Source organism: Glycine soja, chromosome 1, assembly GCF_004193775.1.
Source record: "Glycine soja cultivar W05 chromosome 1, ASM419377v2, whole genome shotgun sequence".
In the NCBI taxonomy this organism is placed as follows: domain Eukaryota; kingdom Viridiplantae; phylum Streptophyta; class Magnoliopsida; order Fabales; family Fabaceae; genus Glycine; species Glycine soja.
Window position 1 is genome coordinate 25540303 of NC_041002.1, and position 25434 is coordinate 25565736.

A 25434-nucleotide genomic window follows, 5' to 3' on the forward strand; every position below is an offset into this window, starting at 1 on the left:
GCTAACTAGTAAAACGAACGCTTCAGTCAAGACTGGTACAATTATTTATATATGTGCAAGTGGCCTTATTTACTAGTCAACTTAAAATAAAATTTAGGACACTTCACACGTATGGCTGCTATCGTATATTCTAACATTATTTCATACGTATAACACCATCCGACACTTGGATTTATTATGGTCTTTTTTTTTTGAAGTTGAATCAATATGAAGTAAAATTTAAGACCCTTCACGTGTGGCTGCATTCCTATATTCTAATATACATAATTTCGTAAAACATCACACGACACTTGGGATTTGTTTTGGTCTCTTTTTAAGTTGAAGAGGTCACTGCATGTCAACATATTAGGCTCTATAGGAGATTGGTTGCCCTTTTTAAATTAATAATGTGCAAAACATTACAAAAGAGTTTGTTTCAAACTCATTAAAGAACAATAAAACAAGATATGCAACTTAAAACAAAACTCGATTGAACTTATTTCCAACCCAATCCCATATGATAAGCAGATTGATTATCATACTTTATGCAAGCATGTATATTCTTTAGATTGAGCCACAGGATTATTACTATATGACAAGCAGAACTTCGCTTATTTTATTAACACGATTGAGCTTTTGCTGATTCGAAGATTCACTATGTCAATCTGAAATTCAACTCGAGATTCCTCATCTAGTCCAGCTTTATCAGTCGTCCAATGGCTAATGTCCACCACTTTATATGAAATCACCAGCTTAAACTCTTCCCAATATCTTCAAAGCATAAAATTAGAAAATGCCAAGTTGCCAACGAACAATAACCAAGCTATTCTCGCGAACTAAATTAGACTACCATTTCAACTTTCAGTTTGACAGTTATCTGAGCAGAGACTCTCTGAATGCATTGCCATAACTCTGTTTTCTGATAGAAACATGTACTGTTGAATCTTTCTCTATATCTGGTGCCATCATATATGAAAATTCTATGCACTAGAGAATTTGGTATACAGCTTCTGAAGGCAATCTTTACTAGCCAGAGCATAATATTCCAGAAGCAAATTAATTTCAGGGCACATATTTACAACTTAGACACAAACTCTTCATATTTCATAACATCAATGTGGATTAAACAAAGAATTACCATGTCAACATTTAGTCAAAATTTCGGCTCCAGTCTTAGTTATCAAAATGGTATGCTCAAACTGTGCAGCCGGACTACCATCAGCTGTTATTGTTGTCCAGTTGTCAGGCCATGTAATGGAATCAATGCTTCCCATCGAAAGAATCGGCTCTGCAATTTGGATAGAATTCTTAAGGAATCATTCCCAATAAAAACCCATATTCTAAGAATTAAGAATTATGATGTAGCATTTTTATAACCATATAGAACTGATGGTGAATCTAAAAAAATGCTTTACCGCCCTCAGGTAGAAAAGAAGACAAAGAATGATGGATAGTGGAATTTTTTTGGCATATTTGTAATTCCTAGTGAAAACAGAAAACGGAAACAAATACATTTCCTAAAACCAAACAGATCCCTACCTCTTCTTTCTACCAAGGAAATTCCCCTCGTATATATTATTCCAAAACAAGGAGTCAATTCAAACTACTGATTATGAGTAGGATGACCACTCATCAATAACTCCAATTGTTCTAGACATACCACAAAGTAATATGTGAAGCCATATGTCAAAGACAAGTTAGCAATTATCACCTCAGATTCTTCGTACAAATTAACAATGCACTTACCAATTGTAAATGTTTGACCTTCAATCATGCGACCTGCCTTCTCATTGCCTGTCAAGCAATGGTATAAAATTAAAAGTCTGTTTTAAAACAAAATTGGTTCCGTTAACCAGTTTTAAAATTGGATTTCGAGAGAGAAAAATAAAGGTTCAAAAAACTGGTTTTGAAACAAATTTAAAACAGGATTTGAACTGGTTTTGAACCAAAAACAGTTTAAAATCAGCTCAAAACTGGTTTCAAACTGGTTTATGTTTGTTTTAAACCGATCTAGAACCAATTTCCCAAAAATATCAAATTGAATGGGAGGGGAAAACAGATTTGGTTTTCCAAAATAAACTGTACATAACAGTCTGGTTCGGTTTTCGTAAAATTCAAACCACACACCCCTAGGTGAACACTCTATTACGATAAATCCAGTTAAGTGGCAACTCTAAGCATATAACATAGAAAAACCAAGCAATAAATGTGCAGTTAATGTAGTGTTATTTTAGACAGTCATATTATGATTGAAAAACAATGTGATGAAGAAATTATACAAGTTAGTCACTTACGATTGTGCATAATAATTGGTTCAGAATGGAACACTGTTCCCACACCATGCCCAACAAAACGCTCCACTACACCATAGCCATACTTTTCAGCATGCTCACTGCGATAATGTTTCAAAAGAAAAGCAAATACTTAAAAAATCTATATAAGCAACCACCAATTGCAGATCACATCATCAATTAAGATATACAATAATTGTATACAGAAACTAGAAACAGATGTAGAAAATTCAAATGCCCTATATACATGAATTAGAATAGTTATCGTGAATTAGAGCATTTTTAGGAGTTATTATTCAATGGAAGTGTTTTTAAGAATTTTTCTTAACCTCTTATCTCTTTCAATCTATTCATTTCATCTTTATTTCTAAATTATTTATTTTAAAATTATCAATAGTTAAAAATAATCGTTTATCACAATATAAATTATTTAGGATTAAATATGTTTAAAGTCCTGGATAAATGATCGAATTTTGTTCTGGGTCCCTAAAATATTTTTCCATTGTTGAGTTTCCAATATATCGAAACTTTTGTATCGAGTTCCTGCCATCAGTTAAGTGATGACTTGGCATAGCTTCATGGCTAATGCCCCCATCACTGAAAACCCTGAATAGTCATCCCCCAAAAAGTCAAACTCAAACCAGACTTCCATGTCCCCACCTTTCCAAACCATTGACTAGAACCCTTCCATCCAAATCATCGAACTCAAATTAAATGAGTTAAATGTCAGAGATTGGTTTCAGTCAGTACTCCTTGTGGTCAAATGAAAGGGAAAATGGGCTACATGTAACGTTCCAAATTCCCCTATTTAACTACCTTTGATAACTTGATGAAGCATGCTATATTTGATGGGGAGTGTTACAAGGGGAATCATAGTATCGTCATTTTATTTTTGATATAGAAACAGAAATATGAAGAAGAAATTGCATTTAGACCCACTCAAGTATGGGAGATGAACAACTTTTCCTGTCTCAATGGAGAGGACTTGTGAAATGCATAGTATTTTATGTTTTAACTTCTAATGTATTCAACGATCCTGCAGATGAAGACACTGATTATGTGATTGCTCTCATTTTAACTCAGAATAGTCGACAGAGTGAAAAGTACAATAGAATTGCAGAATATTCATTTTTATGATCACAACAGCCTACTCTTAGATACTTGGCTCCAATGGTTTTGTATAGAAGTAATTTATTAAGTTAGGATTCTTGGAATGAAAACGTGGAAATTGACAAATACAAAAGAAAGTATTTTATGATTGTGAGCTGTTGCCGCATTTTAAGTATGACTTGGATTTGACATCTCTTCATTACACAGTGCCTAGGATTATTTATTCCTCGTCCTTTCTCTAATAAAGTCTGCAAAGTAATATGTACAATAAAATTTTAACCCATTTTTGTTTCAGGATAGTTTAGTAATTAGTAATTTCAAAGAATGATACAGCATATAAATCTTCTCTTGCAGCTTGGTGTAGGAAGAATAGCTAATAATACATATAATGTTAATGGGTTCATTCAATTGCAAAGCTGCAACTAGTTTTACAAGTTAAAGGAAAGTAAACCAAGATTCACATGCAAGACATGACCAATGTCGGCACTAGTACATTTACAAGCATGTAGGCATTTTCGTCATTATAATGCAAAGATAATTTACCTGATTCTCTTTCCAATTTTCCTAAAGAGAGCACCGTCCTTGCACGCAGCTATTCCCTTCTCCAGGCACTCTTCAGTTACCTTCCAACAGATAAAGGATTTACTTAATGAATAATCTAAACAACTGAACAACTGAAATTGTTTAATGTGATGAAAAAAGCAAATAGATAAAGATAGTAATATTTGGTCAATAGAGTACAACCCATACCACAACAATCAAATTAACAATACAGTGAAGTTTCTTTTTCCCCACAATCAGCTGACAATTATTTACCTTAACAAGATTTTTGAGTTCATCACCGACTTCCCCACAAAAAAATGTCTTTGATGTGTCTCCATGATATCCCTAATATAGCATATAGAAGGGCATTAATTTGATTGGTCATTAACACTAAGAAATTAATATCTTAGAGAGACTATTAGTAACCAGCATTGCACCCAAAATACAATATAAATAGAGCACAGCTAATCTGTTAGAAAAAAAATAGAAAAAAAAAAGAGAAACTACCAGACAGAGCATCATAAAATAAATTCACACAATCAAATTTAATATACATGATGAGAGAAATCCTAAAAAATATCATGAGAAATTAAAGTCCTACTCCCTCAGATTCCAGCTGTTTTTTCAGAAGACTATAAATAAAATTGTGTATATGCTTTCTCAAATGGAGAGAAAAGCTTTTTATCCAACTGAAATATCATAACTCACCAATCATTTCCTTTAAATGTATTATTTTTAAGTGGAAAACTGATGAAAAAATATTACAAGTTGATACAAAATATAATGGCATAAATCATGTAAAAAAATTGAACAGTCACTTATTGATAATCAACAAAGTAGCAACGACTTGCTTATTTTAGCTTTCAGCACCGATGCCAATGCATGTTTATCCATAGTCAATGAATATTTCCTTCTTGTTAAAGCATGTTTGCATGGGAAGAAAATAATAGAAATAAGCTGAAAACCAGCTCCAGGTATAAGAGGCACCCTAATAACTAAACATTCTAGCTGCATGCGTTATAAGATATAGACAAGAAAATTATTATGAAACTGTAATTTATAAGACAGCTCCAAATAATTGTATAAATAACACCGACAATACACCTATATTTGTGACCACTTAAGCCTAAATAAAATTTTAGTAAGGGAGAAACATACATCCAGGTAGACTGTCACATCAATGTTAATAATATCACCATTCTGCAAAAAGAGATCATTGTCGTCAGTTACGAGCAAAATGCATGCCAAAGATAAAGTTAGAAATAGCAATATAGGCTCATAAAACCTGTAACTGCCGAGAATCAGGTATTCCATGGCACATGCACTCATTAACAGATGTGCACACACTTTTCGGAAATCCACCATAGCCAAGGGGTGAGGGATAAGCACCGGCATCAATTATCATCTGGTGCACTGCTTTATCAATCTCATTAGTTGTTACAGAAGGCTGACAATTTAAACCAAGATTAAGTTAGATTAAAATAGCAGCACAAAGTAGATTATCATACCAAACGCAAAATATAAAAATTGGGAAGTCTGAGCCTTTTTTAAAAGGATTCAACAAGTTTCTTAAAGTAAGAGGAAATCAAAGGCGACCCAATTTTAAATCTAAAAGGACAGAAACTTCATCCTCTACTCCAAAGTGCTTTGAGTGCAATCAACCTGGACATCTGAGGGTTAATTGTCCCATCTTCAAGAAAAAGATGGAGAAGTCTTTAAAGAAAAATTTTAGTGAAAAGAAATTGAAGAAAGCATACATCACATGGGATGAAAATGATATGGAATCTTCTGAAGATTCAGAAAATGAAGAGATAAACATCTTCCTTATGGCTAAAAGTTATGAAAGTGATGAAGAGGTAACATCTTCAAATAACTTATCTATTTCTTTTGATGAATTACAAGATGCATTTGCTGATTTGCATAAAGAGTCAATTAAACTTGCAAAGTTAGTTTCATCTTCTAAGAAAACAATTTCAAATCTAGAAAATGAAATTTCAAAATTAAACAAAGAATTAGATCATCTTAGAAATGAAGTCTCAATTTCTAAATCAAATGTAAAAGTTCATATCTCTACTATTTCTGACAAGAAAATATCAGATTCTTGTAGTTGTTGTGAAAAATATGAAAAAGAAATTAAAGAATTGAAAAACTCAATTGCAAAATTTTCTTATAGTAAAAATAATTTAGATGTCATATTAGAAAAACAAAGATATGTCTCCAATAAGGCTGGACTTGGATATAAATCTGAAAAATAACAAAAATTTCATAAAAACTTCTCTACTTCCACACAAAAATATAATTCTAGTTCTATCACTTGTTTTTACTGTGGAAGAAAAGGACATGACATATCTACTTGCTACTTTAAGAAAAACTACAGCAACATTAAAATGATATGGGTCCCAAAAGGATCCTCAGTTTACACTAACACACATAAGGACCCAATAAAGTTTGGGTACCTAAGTCAAAAACTTGATTATGTAGGTGTCTTTGAGGAAGGAGTGGTACATAGATAGCGGATGCTCAAAACATATGACTGGAGATGCATCAAAGTTTACACATATCTCTCCCAAGAAAAGCGGGCATGTAACATATGGTGACAACAACAAAGGTAGAATCCTTGGAGTTGGTAAAATAGGTACAAATTCTTCAAACTCCATTGAAAATGTTCTACTTGTTGAAGGTCTTAAGTACAGCCTGCTTAGTGTTAGTCAATTATGTGACAAAGGCTATCTAGTATCATTTGATTCTCAAAAATGTCTTATAGAACATAAACATGACATTAATATAAAGCATGTAGAACATAGAGTCAACAATGTATACATGATAGACTTAAGCCTAAAATTAGATAACAATCATTGTTTTCTTAGCAAAGATGATGATCCATGATTATGGCATAAAAGAATTGCTCACATGGATCACTTAAACAAATTAATTTCAAAAGATTTAGTAGTTGGTTTCCCTAAATTGAAATTTGAAAAAGATAAACTATGTGATGCATGTCAAAAGGGCAAACAAACTAGAGTCTCATTCAAATCTAAAAATATTGTTTCAACCACTCAACCCTTACAATTATTGCATATGGATTTATTTGGTCCATTTAGAACCATGAGTTTTGGAGAAAATTACTATGCTCTTGTTATAGTTGATGATTTCTCTAGATATACTTGGACATTATTTATCACTCATAAAAGTGATGCATTCCAAGCATTTAGAAAACTTGCTAAAGTTATACAAAACAAGAAAAATCTTAAGATTGCATCCATTAGAAGTGATCATGGGGTGAATTTGAAAACAAAGATTTTGAATCATTTTGTGAAGAACATGGTATTGAACACAATTTTTCTGCACCTAGAACCCCTTAACAAAATGAAGTTGTTGAGAGGAAAAATAGGTCATTGGAAGAAATTGCTAGAACTTTATTAAATGAAACTTTTCTTCCAAAATATTTTTGGGCTGAAGCCGTCAATACTGCATGTTACATCATGAATAGGGCATTAATAAGACCCATTTTAAAGAAAACCTCATATGAGTTATATAATGGTAGAAAACTCAACATTTCACATCTACATGTTTTTGGTTGCAAATGTTTTGTGCTTAATAATGGTAAAGACAATCTAGGAAAATTTGATGCAAAATCTGATGAAGGCATCTTTCTTAGATATTCATTACAAAGCAAAGCATATAGGATATATAATAAAAGAACTATGAATATTGAGAAATCTATTCATGTTACTTTTGATGAATCTAATGCTATCTTGTCAAGAAAGAATATGCAAGATGATATTGCAGAATCTTTAGAACAAATGCATATTCATGGACAAGATTCTAAAGGAAAAGGTAAAGGAAGCAATGAAGATCCTCCAGAAGAAGTCAAATCCAATGATGAACTTCCAAAAGAATGGAAAGCTTCAAAAGATCATCCCCTTGACAACATTATTGGTGATATCTCAAAAGGGGTAACAACTAGACATTCTCTTAAAGATTTATGCAATAATATGACTTTTGTATCTATGATTGAACCTAAAAATATAAAAGAAGCCATAGTAGATGATAACTGGATTATTGCCATGCAAGAAGAACTGAATCAATTTGAAAGAAACAATGTGTGGGAACTTGTAGAGAGACCTAAAAATTATCCCATCATAGGAACAAAATGGGTATTTAGAAATAAGTTAGATGAACATGGAATAATCATTAGAAATAAGGCTAGATTAGTTGCAAAAGGATATAATCAAGAAGAAGGTATAGATTATGAGGAAACGTATGCTCCAGTTGCTAGATTAGAAGCCATTAGAATGCTCTTAGCATATGCATCCATAATGAATTTTAAGCTTTATTAAATGGATGTTAAAAGTGCTTTTCTAAATGGCTTAATTCAAGAAGAAGTATATGTTGAACAACCACCAGGTTTTGAAATATTGGATAAGCCAAATTATGTTTATAAATTGAAAAAGGCTTTATATGGCTTGAAAGAAGTCCCTAGGGCTTGGTACGAGCGTCTAAGTAAGTTCCTTTTAGAAAAGGACTTTTCTAAAGGAAAAGTGGATACTACTCTCTTTTTATAAAGAAAAAATCACATGATATTTTATTAGTTCAAATTTATGTTGATGACATTATTTTTGGATCAACTAACGAATTGTTGTGTAAGGAATTCTCCCATGACATGCAAAGTGAGTTTGAAATGTCAATGATGGGAGAACTTAACTTCTTTTTTGGATTACAAATTAAACAAACTAAGGATGGTATCTTTGTCAATCAATCCAAGTATTGCAAAGACTTAATCCACAAATTTGACATGGAAAATGCTAAGCACATGGCTACACCAATGAACACTGCTTGCTATCTAGATAAAGATGAAACCGGTCAATCAATAGATGTTAAGCAATATCGAGGTATGATCGGATCACTTCTTCATTTATCTGCTAGCAGGCCTGATATAATGTTTAGTGTGTGTATGCGTGCTAGATTTTAATCAAATCCTAAACAATCACATCTTAGTGCTGTTAAAAGAATCATTAGATATTTGGTAGGCACTACAAACATAGGTTTATGGTATCCTAGAAATTCCAAATGCACCCGAATTGTCTGATTCAGACTTTGTCGGTTCTAAAACAGATAGAAAGAGCACTAGTGGAACTTGTCAATTCATTGGATCTGCTCTAGTTTCTTGGCACAGTAAGAAACAAAATAGTATTGCTTTATCCACTGCAGAAGCGGAATATATTCCTGCCAGCCGTTGTTGTGCTCAAATCTTATGGATGAAGCAACAACCTTCTGATTATGGAATCTTTCTTGACCTTATACCTATTAGATGTGATAATACAAGTGCAATTAATCTCTCCAAGAATCCAGTTCAACACTCTAGAACTAAACATATAGAAATTAGGCACCATTTTCTTAGAGATCATGTTCTAAAGGGAGATTGTGTATTAGAGTTTGTTAATAGTAAGAATCAACTTGCTGATATTTTCACAAAACCTCTCCCCAAAGAAGCATTCTTCTCTATTAGAAGGGAATTAGGCCTCTTAGATGTTAGTGATTTAGATAAATAAGGATTGATTGATTAATTTACTTATGATTAATTGTTTATGTTAAGTATGTTATTTTGATTGATTTTGTTTAAATTCTTGTTATTATGATAGAATTTATGAATTCCTGTGTGTTTTATATTTGAATGCTTGAATTAAGTGCATTAGTAGTGATAATTAATAATATTAGATGTATTTAGCATAGACATAGGTAATTTTTTTTAGAAACTAGCCTAGTTTATGCTCTGGTAATCGATTACCATCCAGTGTAATTGATTACACAAGAACAGGAAGCATGTAATCGATTACAACATCCTGTAATCGATTACCAGAAGGCTTATTAGTCCTGTAATCGATTACCAAGCCTTGTAATCGATTACAACTCGTCCTCGTCTATAAATACCCACGAAACCTGTGTTGCTGCACAGCCAAGACCTTTCCTCGTGCCTCCTCCATCCCTAAATCTTCAAACTTTCGTATCTTACTCAAATCTTCACCAAAACACGTCTCGTAAAGCCCAATCTTCCTCTTTTTCACTCCTCTTTCACTTCCACCGATTGAAATCCACTAAAACTTCATCAAATGGCAGAACCATCGAAGAAGAGAAAGGGATCATCCTCCACCGCCGCCGCTCATCGCCGCCACGGACTATCCGAAGCACCCACAACACCTATTCATCCCTCTTTGTCATCTCCAAGATCATCCACGTTGTTTTCATCCGATGATCAGCGTCTACGGTACCTTTCTCAATTTTCTTCTAGGATCATCTTAGACCCTAAGTACCTAGACGTAGATTTCTTTAATGATAAAACGTTTGATTGCTATCAAGTGTTTCAGAATTCTGGCCTGGTTGATTTCATGTCATTAAAATTGTCACATTATCCTAAACTTGTAAAGGTCTTCTGCTGCAATTTAAAAATTCAGGATGACATTATTTCCTCTGAGGTGCATGGTATTCCTATGATCATTGATCAGTCATTGTTCTTTTCTTTAACTCATTTACCCAGTCAAGGTGCACCTTTTGAGGGCACCATTGTTGATGACTGGAAATTTGATTATTCTAGTCATGATGCTCGCCGTATGGTCTGCAATGACGAGGTTGAAATGACCAGTAGATTGCTGGTCGGGTCATTAACATTTGATAATCGCATCATGCACTATATAATTGTTAGAATTTTGCTTCCCCGGTCTTCAAATTTGGCCCAAGCCTCTGAGGAGGATTTGATTCTGATGTGGGTTTTTCTTACCGGTCGTCAGATCGACTGGGCCCACTTGGTTTGGTACCGAATGCTTAAGGCATTACAGGCCAATGCACCTCTCCCTTACCCTCAATTGATAACTTCTTTCTGCGTCATTTTCAAATTTCACTTGATGATGAACCATTTGTTCAAGTCAAGCGTTCCTTTGCAATTGGTGCTGGTGCAGTGACTTCCTTTGGATACCGTAAGGATCGGAATGGTCAATGGCTGAAGAAAGACGCACTCCCTCCTCAAGATGAGCGTACTCCTTCACCTCCTCCTCAGCGAGATGATTCAGCACTCATGACTGAAGTTCTTTCCGAATTACGGGATCTTCGTTCTTATGTTGGTGAATGTTTCGACTCATTGGATACATGTTTTGCCGGCATGGATATTCGCCTCACACAACATGAAGAGGATGTGGGTTACATTCGTCAGAGTTTCGCTCTTCCACCACCACCTCTACCTTCTTAAAATTTAGTTTCTAATTCTATGTCTCTTATAAGCCGTGTATTTTGGTTATGCTACTTAGATTATTATGTTCAGTACTTTATTTATCTTGTAGTATTTGGATTTCAGACTTTTATGCTTTGATACTATGTGGTTTTTGAATTTTGAACTGTTTGGATTCTGGTTTGGTTATGTCTTATTTATGAGTTTGGTTGGTTATGCCTTATACTTTGTAATTACTCTGTTTCCACTTCATTATTATATCTGTGATAATTCCCAAACACTTTGGCTTTTTGATGTTGCCAAAGGGGGAGAAAAATGGGGTGTATAAAGGCTTAGAAAAAGCTTAGAAATCAAGTGATCATCAATTCCAAAACATAGGGGGAGTGAACGCAAATTTTATATATATACATTGCTTGCTTGTATCTTGATTTCAGGACTTATATTGTCATCATAAAAAAGGGAGAGATTGTAGAAGCAAATGACTTTGGTGTTTTGATGATGATCATGATGATTTGATGCAAATGGGCTTTTCAAGTTTAAATTCAAGACTATGGTCCAAGAATACAAGCCACAACATCAAGATGATCACTAGTATTTCAGGAAGGGAATTCTTAATTGATGTAGCAAAAGGTTTGACCAAGTAATTTAAGTTAAAAAGTGTTTTTCAAGAGATTTGCTCTCTAGTAATCGATTACCAGAGGATGTAATCGATTACCAGTGGTCAAAAATGATTTACAACAGCTATTAAATATTTGAATTCAAATTTTAGGCTGTGTAATCGATTACACAATATTGGTAATCGATTACCAGCAGTTAATAAACGTTTTAATTCAAATTTTAAAAGCTGTAATCGATTACACAAATATTGTAATCGATTACCAGTCAAGATTTTCAGAAAAATATTTCTAAGAGTCACAACTTCTCAAATGGTTTTTACATGACCACCAATGGTCTATATATATGTGACTTAGAACACGAATTTGCTCAGAGTTTTTTCAAAACAACAAGTGTTTATTCTCTCAAAAGAGCAAAATTGTTTTATCCTCTTAAGAATTCCTTGGCCAATCCACTTGCAATTCATTAAGGAATCATTTGAGTGCTCAGATTGTAAAATCTATCTCTTTCAAGAGAGATTCATTCTTCTCTTCTTTCTAATTCTCTAAGGGATTAAGAGACCGAGGGTCTCTTGTTGTAAAAGAATTCTGAACACAAAGGAAGGATAGTCCTTGTGTGTTCAGAACTTGTAAAAGGATTTTACAAGAAAGTGGAACTCTCAAGCGGGTTGCTTGGGGACTAAACGTAGGCACAAGGGTGTGGCCGAACCAGTATAAATCCGAGTTTGCACTTTCTCTTCCCTTAAACTCTTTTATTTATTATTGTTTTATATTTATATTCAGATTGTTCTATTTGAATCAATATTTAAGAAGTTCATTGTTAAGGGAATTTGTAAATTGAATAGAAAGTGAAATAGAACTTTAATTGGGGAAATAGTTTGTGATATCTTAATTCAACCCCCCCTTCTTAAGATATCTAAGGCCACTTGTCTAACATAGACTTGTTAGACAAGTGGTATCAGAGCATAAAAGTCTGAAATCCAAATACTACAAGATAAATAAAGTACTGAACATAATAATCTAAGTAGCATAACCAAAATACACGGCTTATAAGAGACATAGAATTAGAAACTAAATTCTAAGAAGGTAGAGGTGGTGGTGGAAGAGCGAAACTCTGACGAATGTAACCCACATCCTCTTCATGTTGTGTGAGGCGAATATCCATGCCGGCAAAACGTGTATCCAATGAGTCGAAACGTTCACCAACATAAGAACGAAGATCCCGTAATTCGGAAAGAACTTCAGTCATGAGTGCTAAATCATCTAGCTGAGAAAGAGGTGAAGGAGTACGCTCATCTTGAGGAGGGAGTGCGTCTTTCTTCAGCCATTGACCATTCCGATCCTTACGGTATCCAAAGGAAGTCACTGCACCAGCACCAATTGCAAAGGAACGCTTGACTTGAACAAATGGTTCATCATCAAGCGGAATTTAAAAATGCCGCAGAAACAAAGTTATCAATTGAGGGTAAGGGAGAGGTGCATTGGTCGGTAATGTCTTAAGCATTCAGTACCGAACCAAGTGGGCCCAGTCGATCTGACGACCGGTAAGAAAAACCCACATCAGAATCAAATCCTCCTCAAAGGCTTGGGCCAAATTTGAAGACCGGGGAAGCAAAATTCTAACAATTATATAGTGCATGATGCGATTATCAAATGCTAATGACCCGGCCAGCAATCTACCGGTCATTTCAACCTGGTCATTGCAGACCATACGACGAGCATCATGACTAGAATAATCAAATTTCCAATCATCAGCAATGGTGCCCTCTAAAGGTGCACCTTGACTGGGTAAATGAGTTAAAGAAAAGAACAATGACTGATGAATGATCATAGGAATACCATGCACCTCAGAAGAAATAATGTTATCCTGAATTTTTAAATTGCAGCAGAAGACCTTTACAAGTTTAGGATAATGTGACAATTTTAATGACATGAAATCAACCAGGCCAGAATTCTGAAACACTTGATAGCAATCAAACGTTTTATCATTAAAGAAATCTACGTCTAGGTACTTAGGGTCTAAGATGATCCTAGAAGAAAATTGAGAAAGGTACCGTAGACGCTGATCATCGGATGAAAACAACGTGGATGATCTTGGAGATGACAAAGAGGGATGAATAGGTGTTGTGGGTGCTTCGGATGGTCCGTGGCGGCGATGGGCAGCAACGGTGGAGGATGATCCCTTTCTCTTCTTCGATGGTTATGTCATTTGATGAAGTTTTAGTGGATTTCAATCGGTGGAAGTGAAAGAGGAGTGAAAAAGAGGAAGATTGGGCTTTACGAGACGTGTTTTGGTGAAGATTTGAGTAAGATACGAAAGTTTGAAGATTTAGGGATGGAGGAGGCACGAGGAAAGGCCTTGGCTGTGCAGCAACACAGGTTTCGTGGGTATTTATAGACGAGGACGAGTTGTAATCGATTACAAGGCTTGGTAATCGATTACAGGACTAATAAGCCTTCTGGTAATCGATTACAGGATGTTGTAATCAATTACATGCTTCCTGTTCTTGTGTAATCAATTACACTGGATGGTAATCGATTACCAGAGCATAAACTAGGCTAGTTTCTAAAAAAAATTACCTATGTCTATGCTAAATACATCTAATATTATTAATTATCACTACTAATGCACTTAATTCAAGCATTCAAATATAAAACACACAGGAATTCATAAATTCTATCATAATAACAAGAATTTAAACAAAATCAATCAAAATAACATACTTAACATAAACAATTAATCATAAGAGTAAATTAATCAATCAATCCTTATTTATCTAAATCACTAACATCTAAGAGACCTAATTCCCTTCTAATAGAGAAGAATGCTTCTTTGGGGAGAGGTTTTGTGAAAATATCAGCAAGTTGATTATTAGTATCAACAAACTCTAATACACAATCTCCCTTTAGAACATGATCTCTAAGAAAATGGTGCCTAATTTATATATGTTTAGTTTTAGAGTGTTGAACTGGATTTTTGGAGAGATTAATTGCACTTGTATTATCACATCTAATAGGTATATGGTTAAGAAGGATTCCATAATCAAACAGTTGTTGCTTCATCCATAAGATTTAAGCACAACAACTGCTGGCAGAAATATATTCCGCTTCTGCAGTGGATAAAGCAACACTATTTTGTTTCTTACTGTGCCAAAAAACTAGAGCAGATCCAATGAATTGACAAGTTCCACTAGTGCTCTTTCTATCTATTTTAGAACCGTCAAAGTCTGAATCAGAATATCCAATTAGGGTGCATGTGGAATTTCTAGGATACCATAAACCTATGTTTGTAGTGCCTACCAAATATTTAATGATTCTTTTAACAGCACTAAGATGTGATTGTTTATGATTTGATTAAAATCTAGCACACATACGCACACTAAACATTATATCAGGCCTGCTAGCAGATAAATAAAGAAGTGATCCGATCATACCTCGATATTGCTTAACATCTATTGACTGACCGGTTTCATCTTTATCTAGATAACAAGCAGTGTTCATTGGTGTAACCATGTGCTTAGCATTTTTCATGTCGAATTTATGGATTAACTCTTTGCAATACTTGGATTGATTGACAAAGATACCATCCTTAATTTGTTTAATTTGTAATCCAAAAAAGAAGTTAAGTTCTCCCATCATTGACATTTCAAACTCACTTTGCATGTCATGGGAGAATTCCTTGCACAACAATTCATTAGTGGATCCAAAAATAATGTCATCAACATAAATTTGAACTAATAAAATATCATGTGATTTTCTCTTTATAAAAAGAGTAGCATCCACTTTTCCTTTAGAAAAGTCCTTTTCTAAAAGGAACTTACTTAGACGCTCATACCAAGCCCTAGGGGCTTGTTTCAAGCCATATAAAGCCTTTTTCAATTTATAAACATGATTTGCCTTATCCAATATTTCAAAACCTGGTGGTTGTATAACATATATTTCTTCTTGAATTAAGCCATTTAGAAAAGCACTTTTAACATCCATTTGATAAAGCTTAAAATTCATTATGGATGCATATGCTAAGAGCATTCTAATGGCTTCTAATCTAACAACTGGAGCATATGTTTCCTCATCATTTATACCTTCTTCTTGATTATATCCTTTTGCAACTAATCTAGCCTTATTTCTAATGATTATTCCATGTTCATCTAACTTATTTCTAAATACCCATTTTGTTCTTATGATGGGATAATTTTTAGGTCTCTCTACAAGTTCCCACACATTGTTTCTTTCAAATTGATTCAGTTCTTCTTGCATGACAATAATCCAGTTATCATCTACTATGGCTTCTTTTATATTTTTAGGTTTAATCATAGATACAAAAGTCATATTATTGCATAAATCTTTAAAAGAATGTCTAGTTGTTACCCCTTTTGAGATATCACCAATAATGTTGTCAAGGGGATGATCTTTTGAAGCTTTCCATTCTTTTGGAAGTTCATCATTGGATTTGACTTCTTCTGGAGGATCTTCATTGCTTCCTTTACATTTTCCTTTAGAATCTTGTCCATGAATATGCATTTGTTCTAAAGATTCTGCAATATCATCTTGCATATTCTTTCTTGACAAGATAACATTAGATTCATCAAAAGTAACATGAATAGATTCCTCAATATTCATAGTTCTTTTATTATATATTCTATATGCTTTGCTTTGTAATGAATATGCAAGAAAGATGTCTTCATCAGATTTTGCATCAAATTTTCCTAGATTATCTTTACCATTATTAAGCACAAAACATTTGCAACAAAAAACATGTAGATGTGAAATGTTGGATTTTCTACCATTATATAATTCATATGGGGTTTTCTTTAAAATGGGTCTTATTAATGCCCTATTCATGATGTAACATGCAGTATTGACGGCTTCAGCCCAAAAATATTTTGGAAGAAAAATATCATTTAATAAAGTTCTAGCAATTTCTTCCAATGACCTATTTTTTCTCTCAACAACTCCATTTTGTTGAGGGGTTCTAGGTGCAGAAAAATTGTGTTCAATACCATGTTCTTCACAAAATGATTCAAAATCTTTGTTTTCAAATTCACCCCATGATCACTTCTAATGGATGCAATCTTAAGATTTTTCTTGTTTTGTATAATTTTAGCAAGTTTTCTAAATGCTTGGAATGCATCACTTTTGTTAGTGATAAATAATGTCCAAGTATATCTAGAGAAATGCTTGGAATGCATCACTTTTCTAAATGCTTAGAATGCATCACTTCTAATAGGCTCTTATGTTCAATGGTGAGGGTTATCATTATTGGAAAACCCGAATGCAGATCATTATAGAAGCCATAGATCTAAAGATATGGGAAGTCATTGAATTTGATTCATTTATTCCTACAATTGTAGAGAGAAATGCAACTACATAAAAAAAATTAGAGAAGAAAGAAGATGATGATGAAAGAAGAAAGAAGAATGTTCCTCTTTAGCCCTAAAATGCTGAGTGCGATAAACTTGGGCACATGAGATTCAAGTGTCCTGTGTTTAAAAGAAGAATGGAAATATCCGACAAGATGAATTTCAAAGAAAAGAAAGAAAAGAAAGGATATATCACTTGGGAAGATAATGTCATAAATTATTTAAGTGATTCAGAGAAGAAAATCATAAGTCTGGGTATCATGACGAAAGACTATGAAAATGGAGAAGAGCAAAGTCGATACATTGATAGCAATTTCTCCAAACACATGACATGCATCAAAGTTTATTCATATTTCTCTCCAAGATAAATGAATATGTGATTTATGAAAACAGCAAACAAAGGCCACATTTCTCCCCAAGAAAAGTGAATATGCGATATATGGAGACAACAAACAAAGGTCACTTGATCAAAAACCCCAACAAGTAATATCAAATGATACCAACATGTCACTTGTCTTTGATTGATTACTTTTGATGCTTGTTTTCTACTTGAGTTTAGACTGTGATTGAATTTGATTGACTGTGTTTGATGATTGATTGATGTATTTTTGATTGTGTGTTTGATTGTATTGTCTTTGATGTTTGTTCCTGATTGAGTTTTTGATTGTTTTTAAAGAATCTATTAAACTTTTTCAAATTAGTTTCATGTTTTAAGAAAACTATTTCAAATTTAGAAAAGGAAATTTTGAAATTGAAATTTGAAATTTGAAATTGAAAATTGAAATTTGAAAAGTTAAATTTGAAAATTGAAAATTAAAATTTAAAATTTAAAATTAAAATTTGGAAGTTGGAAGTAGAAGTTATTGGAAGTTGAAAGTTAAAAATGAAAGTTGGAAGTTGGAAGTTGGAAATGAAAGTTATTGGAAGTTGAAAGTTGAAAATGCAGGTTGGAAGTTGGAAGGGGAAGTTACTAAAAGTTGAAGTTGGAAGTTGGTATTTAAAATTTAAAATTTGAAATTTGAAATTTGAATTTTTTTAATAGAAATTATTGTGTGTAGTTAGTTGATTGTTAATTTAATTAATTTGATTTTAAATATTTGATGATTGATTGTATTTGATTGTGTTTGATTGATGTGTTAGTGTACTTGTTTTTGCTTGATTAATATTGAATGATTGTTTTAATGCCTTTTGGTATCACTTGATTCTCATACATTGCGAAAAGTGGTAACATCTTTCTCCTCTCTATTCATGATTTGTTTTTTATGTTGATAAAGGGGGAGAGAAAGATAAAAGATAAAATAGTAAGAAAAATTATCTATTGTCTATGAGACAATTTGTTTACATATGAAAAATATGAAATCTTCAACTGTCTCATATAAGCAATCATTGCAAAACCAAGGGGAATAAACTATATGCAAATAGATATTTTTTCTTTGTTGTTGCTCCTAACCTACAGGTGGTTGTCATCATCAAAAAGGGGGAGAATGTAAATCATGAAAATTTTGATGATGTCAAGAAGAATTAAGAATTTGCTTGAGAAAAGGGGAGAATGTAAATCATGCAAGCTTTGATGGTGTTGAGAAGAAATCACATGTTTGTCATCATAAAAAAGGGGGAGAATGTGAATGTATGTATACATGATTTTGATGATGTCAAAAGAAGAATCAAACAAGGATCATTTTGCTTCAAGATTAATACAAGATTGTTTCAACAAACAAAGCCTTGATTCAAGATTTCTTCAAGATCAGGTCTTGTCTCACAATGAAAGGTTTCAAGTCATTCAAGGCACATGTAATCGATTACCAATACATGTAATCGATTACCAATTGTTTGAAAGTGTGTAATCGATTACACATCATATGTAATCAATTACCAGAGACTCTGAACGTTGGGAATTCACATTTTAAATGAAGGGTCACAACTGTTCAAGAAAAACAACTGTGTAATCGATTACCAGAGAGGATTTTCAAGGAATATCGTCAACAGTCACATCTTATCATTTGAATTTTGAATGGCCATCAAAGGCCTATATATATGTGTGACTTGGGACGAAATTGAAGAGAGAGTTTTGCTTGGCAAAAATGTTTTATCCTCTCAAAAGACAATGAGAGAGATTCCAAAAGAACTTCGTTGTCAAATGTTCTCTCAAAAGAAATCCTTGACCAAACACTTGCAAAATCTATAAGGATTTTTGCATGATCTTCATTGTAATATTCTTCTCTTGAAGAGAGAATTCTTCTTCCATTTTTCTTATTCAATGAGATTGGTTAAGAGATTGTAAGTCTCTTGTTGTAAAGCATCTGAACACAAGGGATGGGTTGTCCCTGTGTGGTTCAGACTTTGTAAAGGAATTTACAAAGATAGTGGAAATCTCAAGTGGGTTGTTTAAGTACTGGACGCAGGCACGGGAAGTGGTTGAACTAGTATAAAATTGTGTTTGCATTCTCTCTTCCCTTATCTTATTTATTTTGTTGCAATCAATTGTGTCTTGTATGTTTAAAGAACATTGTTAAATTGATTGTTGTTGCTTCTTCTGCATTCTAAGCCTATCCCTCTTAAGATTATTGAGGCCACAAGGTCCAACAATATTGGTTAAAGACAAGGCCAAGAAGGAGTATATAAGTGAGGGTCAACCCTCACCCTTTGAGCTCGCTTTTAGGGTCGAGTTAGGCTGAAACCCACATTATAAATGTATTCAATCACATTTTCAATTGCTCACTCCAGCTCGAGTTTGATAGCGCTTTGAAATGAGTATTCAATCACACTCCTGATGAGTATGATTTTTCTATCTCAGTTATTAGTACTTGTTTTGATCCCCTTTCAATTGATGAAGTAGGAACAATATTGTTAAGAGTATGAAGCACGAATTGAAAGGTCCAGAAAGCGAGCTTTAGGTTCGATTAATCTCACTTCTGGCACCTCTTCTGAGGAAAATTCTATTAATCCCTATTTGACTACTCAACCCTCTTCTGGTGACAATTCCACTAATGTTTATAGTGGAGATCGATTTTTCAAAGGTTGTCGTGGTTGGAACATTGGCCAAAGTAATCGTGGTGGTTGCACCTCAAGCCATGGGGTGGTGCTCAAGGTCGCTTGGTTGATGTATAGTGTCAAATTTGCTATAAAGTTGGACATGGTGCTTTGTTTTGGTTGGAACATTGGCCAAAGTAATCGTGGTGGTCGCACCTGTTGTTTTGTCCTTACAACAAGTACAACAAGCTCAGACAGTTCAGTATGTGGTTTCCTCTTAAATTCTTAGAATGTGAGTTTAGGTCTAACTCAACCCCAAAAACTAACTCAAGGGGTGAGGATTGTCCCTCACTTATACTCTATCTTGGCTTTATCTCTAGCCGATGTGAAACTTGGATTTTTTCAATATTTCCTCACCTTAGTAGGGATATGCCCAACCTGTTCAGTGTACAGTGTCAAATTTGCTATAAATTTGAACATGGTGCACCGTTCTGCTATCACAAGTTGGAAGAGAACTATGTCCCTACTCTTCCTCCACCTGTTTTACTTGCACCTGCTCAGACCCAAACTGCTACAGCTCAAACTGTTCAGTGGACACCTTCGGTTTTGGCCTTACAGCAAGTACAAGAAGTTTAGCCAGTTCAGTATGTGGTATCCTCACCTTCGTATGGATATGCTCAACCTGTTCAACCCCAGCACCTATATTCAATCAACAATCCCATCCTCCACAAGTGTTTCTGGCTAGCTCTTTAGCAATACCAACTTAGAATTGGTACCCTGATTCTGGTGCTTCTCACCATGTGACCAATATCTCACAAAATATTCAACTAGTAACCCCCTTTGAGGGCCTTGATCAAATCACCATTGGGAATGGTCAAGGTTTGAATATTAATTCCTTAGGTCTTTCAACCTTTTCCTCTCCTCTTAATCCTCAATTTTTTCTTGTTCTAAGTAATCTATTGTTTGTTCCCTCTATTACAAAGAATCTTATTAGTGTCAGTCAATTCTGTAAAGATAATGATGTGTTTTTTGAGTTTCACTCGTCCTTTTGTGTTGTTAAATCACAAAATTCTAAACAAGTTCTTCTTAAAGGTCCTGTGGGAAGTAATGGACTCTATCAGTTCCCAACTTTGCTTACTTCCATGTCTCAGCTCAAGGGTCCTTCAAATGTCTTTAATTATGTTCCTTCAAATAAAACTGTTGTTGTCAATACAGCTTCTTGTAATCATGTTGTTGTTAATGCAACTTTTTGTAAATCTGTTTCTTCTACTACAGTTCCATGTAATTCTGTTTCTTGTGCTAGTCCTATTGTTAATACAGTATCTTGTAAGGCTGTTTCTTTTACTACTTGGCATTCTAGACTAGAAAACCCTAGTGCTAATGCCATGAAAGTTGTATTACAACTTTATAATCTTCCAAATATTAATAAAAGTTCAACAGATTTTGCAATCATTGTTGTATCAGAAAGGCTCATTTTTTTTCCTTCTTTTCTTTCTAATACTGTGTATGCTAAACCCTTTAAGCTTGTTTTCAAAGATCTGTGGGGTCTTGCACCCTTTGCATCCCCCTCGGGTTTCAGATATTATATGGCTTTTGTGGATGTTCATACCAGGTTTACTTGGTTCTATTTACTCAAAAATAATTTTGACACCTTAGAGACCTTTAAACTTTTTAAAACAATGGTTTTTAATCCGTTAAATTGTACCACTAAGGCTGTGCAATCTGATTGGGGAGGGGAGTTCAGACCCTTTACTAAGTTCTTAACCCAAAATGGTATTCAGCATAGGCTCATTTGTCCTCATACTCACCATCAAAATGGTGTAGTTGAACGCAAGCACAGGAACATAGTGGAGCTTGGTCTCACTCTTCTTTCTTAGGCCAAACTACCACTACACTACTGAGATCATGCCTCTGTTTCCAGCATTTACTTGATCAACAGGTTGCCATCTTCAGCTATTGACAATGGGGCTCCCTATCAGAAACTGTTCAACAAACTTCCTGATTATTCATTTCTTAGGGTGTTTGGTTGCTCATGTTTCCCCTTTCTTAGACCATACAACAAGCACAAGTTCCAATTCAAATCTCAGGAATGTGTCTTCTTGGGTTATTCCCCCTCTCATAAAGGCTACAAGTGCCTAGTTGCTGATGGCAGAATCTACATCTCCAAGGATGTGATTTTTAATGAAGATAAATTTCCTTATCCAACTCTCTTGCCTAAACCTTCCTTAATTATGATAGAGTGTTGTCTAATGGGCCTGAATTAGTGGGAAAATATAGGCCTGCTACTCAGTGGAAAGTATATACTAGAAGAAACAAAAGTGGGGTCAAGGGTAGAAAGGGAAAATTAGTTGGTGAGGTGGACAAGGGACCCATGTGAAGCGGTTATGAGGTATTAGAGAGAAAGCATGTTGCGGGGGGTACTTTTGAAAAATACATCTGCGAAATAGAAACAGAAAAGGAGCATTAGCTCTGGGGCAGTCTCGCTATTCAAGCAGGGTGTTAACATCAAATCGTGAATAATACTATACACCACACTTACATACAATTTTTTGTTGTTGATCTCTTTAATTCTCTGTTGCTGTGTTATTTTTTTTCTGCTGTTCCTTTCAACTGGTCCGACCTGCCAGATTATATTGACGAGGAGGAGCTAGCGTGGTTCTAGTCCATGACTACGAGAATGAACGAGAGGGTTGACGCTTTGGAGGGACGGATGTTAATGCTGGAGGAATCGTTCCGACTGAGGATGGAGGAGTTCCAAAAGGTGATGATGGAGGAATTTGCTCGAATGCGAAACCCATCGATTTCATTGGCGTCAGCGGATGAGAACTCTGAATTCAGAATGGCTGTCAAGAAGGTGGAACTTCCGTCTTTTGATGGTGGTGACCCGGTTGGATGGATCACAAGAGCTGAGACCTACTTTGAGATACATGGCTCTTCGGAGGATGTGAAGATCCATTTGGCAAAGATATGTATGGAAGGAGCTACCATCCATTGGTTCAACTTATTGAAAGAAACAGAGGATAATCTGACATGGGATAAATTGAAGAAGATGATAGTTGATCGTTACGGAGGCCGAAGGTGTGATAATCCTTTTGAAGAGTTGAAAGACTTGCACCAGGAGGGAGACGTGGAAGAGTACATATCTGAATTCGAATTCCTCTCTTCTCAAGTGAATTGTTTGCCAGAGGAACAATATTTGGGATATTTTGTTGGAGGTCTCAAACCAGAAATTCGGGTAAGGGTCAGAACCCTAAATCCTCAAAACCGACTTCAAGCCATGAAAATGGCGCAGGATATTGAGGTGGAGATAAGGGGTTTTCGTTCGCAGAGGCTGAGTGATTTTGGAAGAAGATGGACAAAGGAAAGAGATGCATCGTATCATTTGTATGAAAGGGGGAGAACGGGATCGGGTTTTAAGTCGGGTCAAAGGAGTGGATTCGGGTCAACTTACAACCCAAGCCCAAATCGCAGCAGCAGTGTTACGGGGCCTGTTTCTCCACAAAAATTTGTCCAGTCTGGGAGTAACTCTCACCTAGGAGGCAATTCGAACTCTCAGAACTCCATGGGAGGTTCGAGCTTTTACCACCATGCCAACTCGGATCGTGAAGGAGGACCCCGCAGCAGAGGGGTTCAGCATTTGCCCTATTCTGAATAGATGGATCAGAAGAGCAAGGGCTTATGTTTTCGTTGCGGAGAGAAATTCCATCCTTTGTATCAGTGTAAGGAGAGGCAGCTTCGATTGCTTATCCTAGGAGATGATGAAATGGTTAATGAAGAAGGGGAAGTGATTGCCGTAGAAGTGTTAGAAGATGAGGATGAGGAAGTTATTGAATGTAATGCTTTGGGGTTATTTGAAACTAAAGAGATGATGAGCACCAGGGGTCAACCAGCTACTATGAAACTTAAAGGGAAGGTGGGTGAGGTCCAAATTCAAGTATCGGTGGACAGTGGGGCAAGTCACTGTTTTATCGACCCAAAGGTGGCCACGGCGTTGGGATTAATAGTTGAATCAACAACGGCAGTAGGAGTGAAATTGGGCGATGGTCACCGAGTAAAGACCATGGGAAAGTGCAGAAATGTGGAGTTAGAATTGGGTGATTTCTTGACCCGAATAGATGCCTTTGTGTTGGAATTGGGAGATCTTGATGTGATCTTGGGAGCAGCGTGGATGAGACGATTTGGCAAAGTCACCTTTGATTGGAAGGGCATGATTTTGAGTTTCCCTTGGCAAGGGAAAATGGTGGAACTGCAAGGCATTAAAGCCTTGTCTGAATCTTCAAACTCTTCCATGCATAGTTTGTTGGAAGCGGGTGAAATAGAATCTGATATGACTCCTCGTGGTGAATTGAAGGTGCAGGAACAGTAGGATTTAAACCACATGCTAGCTGATTATAAGGAAGTTTTTAAAGAACCAGAAGGATTAACACCAAAGAGGGACAATGTTCATTCCATAGAGTTGCATCAAGGGGCTTCTCCGGTCAATGTGAGACCGTATAGATACCATTTTCATCACAAAAGCGAGATAGAGAATCAGGTGAACTCTATGTTGGAGGAGGGCATTATTAGGTGCAGCTCAAGTCCTTTCTCTAGCCCTGTCATATTAGTTAAGAAGAAAGACGGTGCGTGGAGGATGTGTGTGGACTATCGGGAACTTAATAAAATAACCATACCGGATAAATTTCCTATTCCGGTGGTAGAGGAGTTGTTGAATGAGCTCCATGGTGCCAAATACTTCTCAAAGATCGATTTGAAATCGAGCTATCATCAAATAAGGGTAAAGGAGGAGGATGTGCACAAGATCGCTTTCCGGACACATGAAGGGCATTATGAATTTTTAGTCATGCCATTTGGTTTGACAAATGCCCCGGCAACATTCCAAGCAACTATGAACCAAATCTTCAAGCCCTTTTTGAGAAGGTTTGTTCTAGTATTTTTTGATGATATATTGGTATATAGTAGAGAGTGGGGTGAACATATGCAGCATTTAAGGCAAATCTTAGAGGTGTTACAAGAAAAGAGATTTGTAGCCAATAAGAAGAAATGTGTTTTAGGTGATACTCAAGTGGAATATCTTGGCCATATTATTTCAGAGAAGGGTGTAGCGGTAGATCCGGCTAAGGTAAAGAGTGTGGTAGATTGGCCAATTCCTCAAAGTGTGAAGGGAGTTAAGGGTTTTTTGGGGTTGACAGGATACTATAGAAAGTTTGTCAAGGACTATGGAAAAATAGCCAAGCCTTTGACCGAACTCACAAAAAAAGAAGGATTTAAGTGGGGGCCGAAAGCTTTGCAAGCCTTTGAGGAACTAAAAAGGGTGATGACAACTTCTCCGGTTTTGGCTCTACCGGATT

At 35.2% G+C, this 25434-nt stretch overlaps 1 protein-coding gene across 2 annotated transcripts in view; it reads right to left on the bottom strand.

Annotated features, from left to right (window-relative positions):
* Positions 1 to 351: 351 nt before the first annotated feature.
* LOC114413788 (methionine aminopeptidase 1B, chloroplastic-like) overlaps positions 352 to 25434 on the bottom strand; it is a 38548-nt gene continuing 13465 nt past the window's right edge. Inside the window, exons 4-10 of one of the 2 annotated variants that reach the window (XM_028378326.1) lie at positions 5209 to 5370; positions 5082 to 5123; positions 4197 to 4268; positions 3924 to 4003; positions 2274 to 2371; positions 1726 to 1773; positions 352 to 1267 (exon numbers count right to left, since the gene is read on the bottom strand). In XM_028378326.1, coding sequence (XP_028234127.1) covers positions 1122 to 1267; positions 1726 to 1773; positions 2274 to 2371; positions 3924 to 4003; positions 4197 to 4268; positions 5082 to 5123; positions 5209 to 5370 — 648 coding nt within the window. In that variant the 3' untranslated portion in view covers positions 352 to 1121. The remainder of the gene's footprint in view (positions 1268 to 1725; positions 1774 to 2273; positions 2372 to 3923; positions 4004 to 4196; positions 4269 to 5081; positions 5124 to 5208; positions 5371 to 25434) is intronic. The other variant, XM_028378330.1, reaches the window with a different exon arrangement.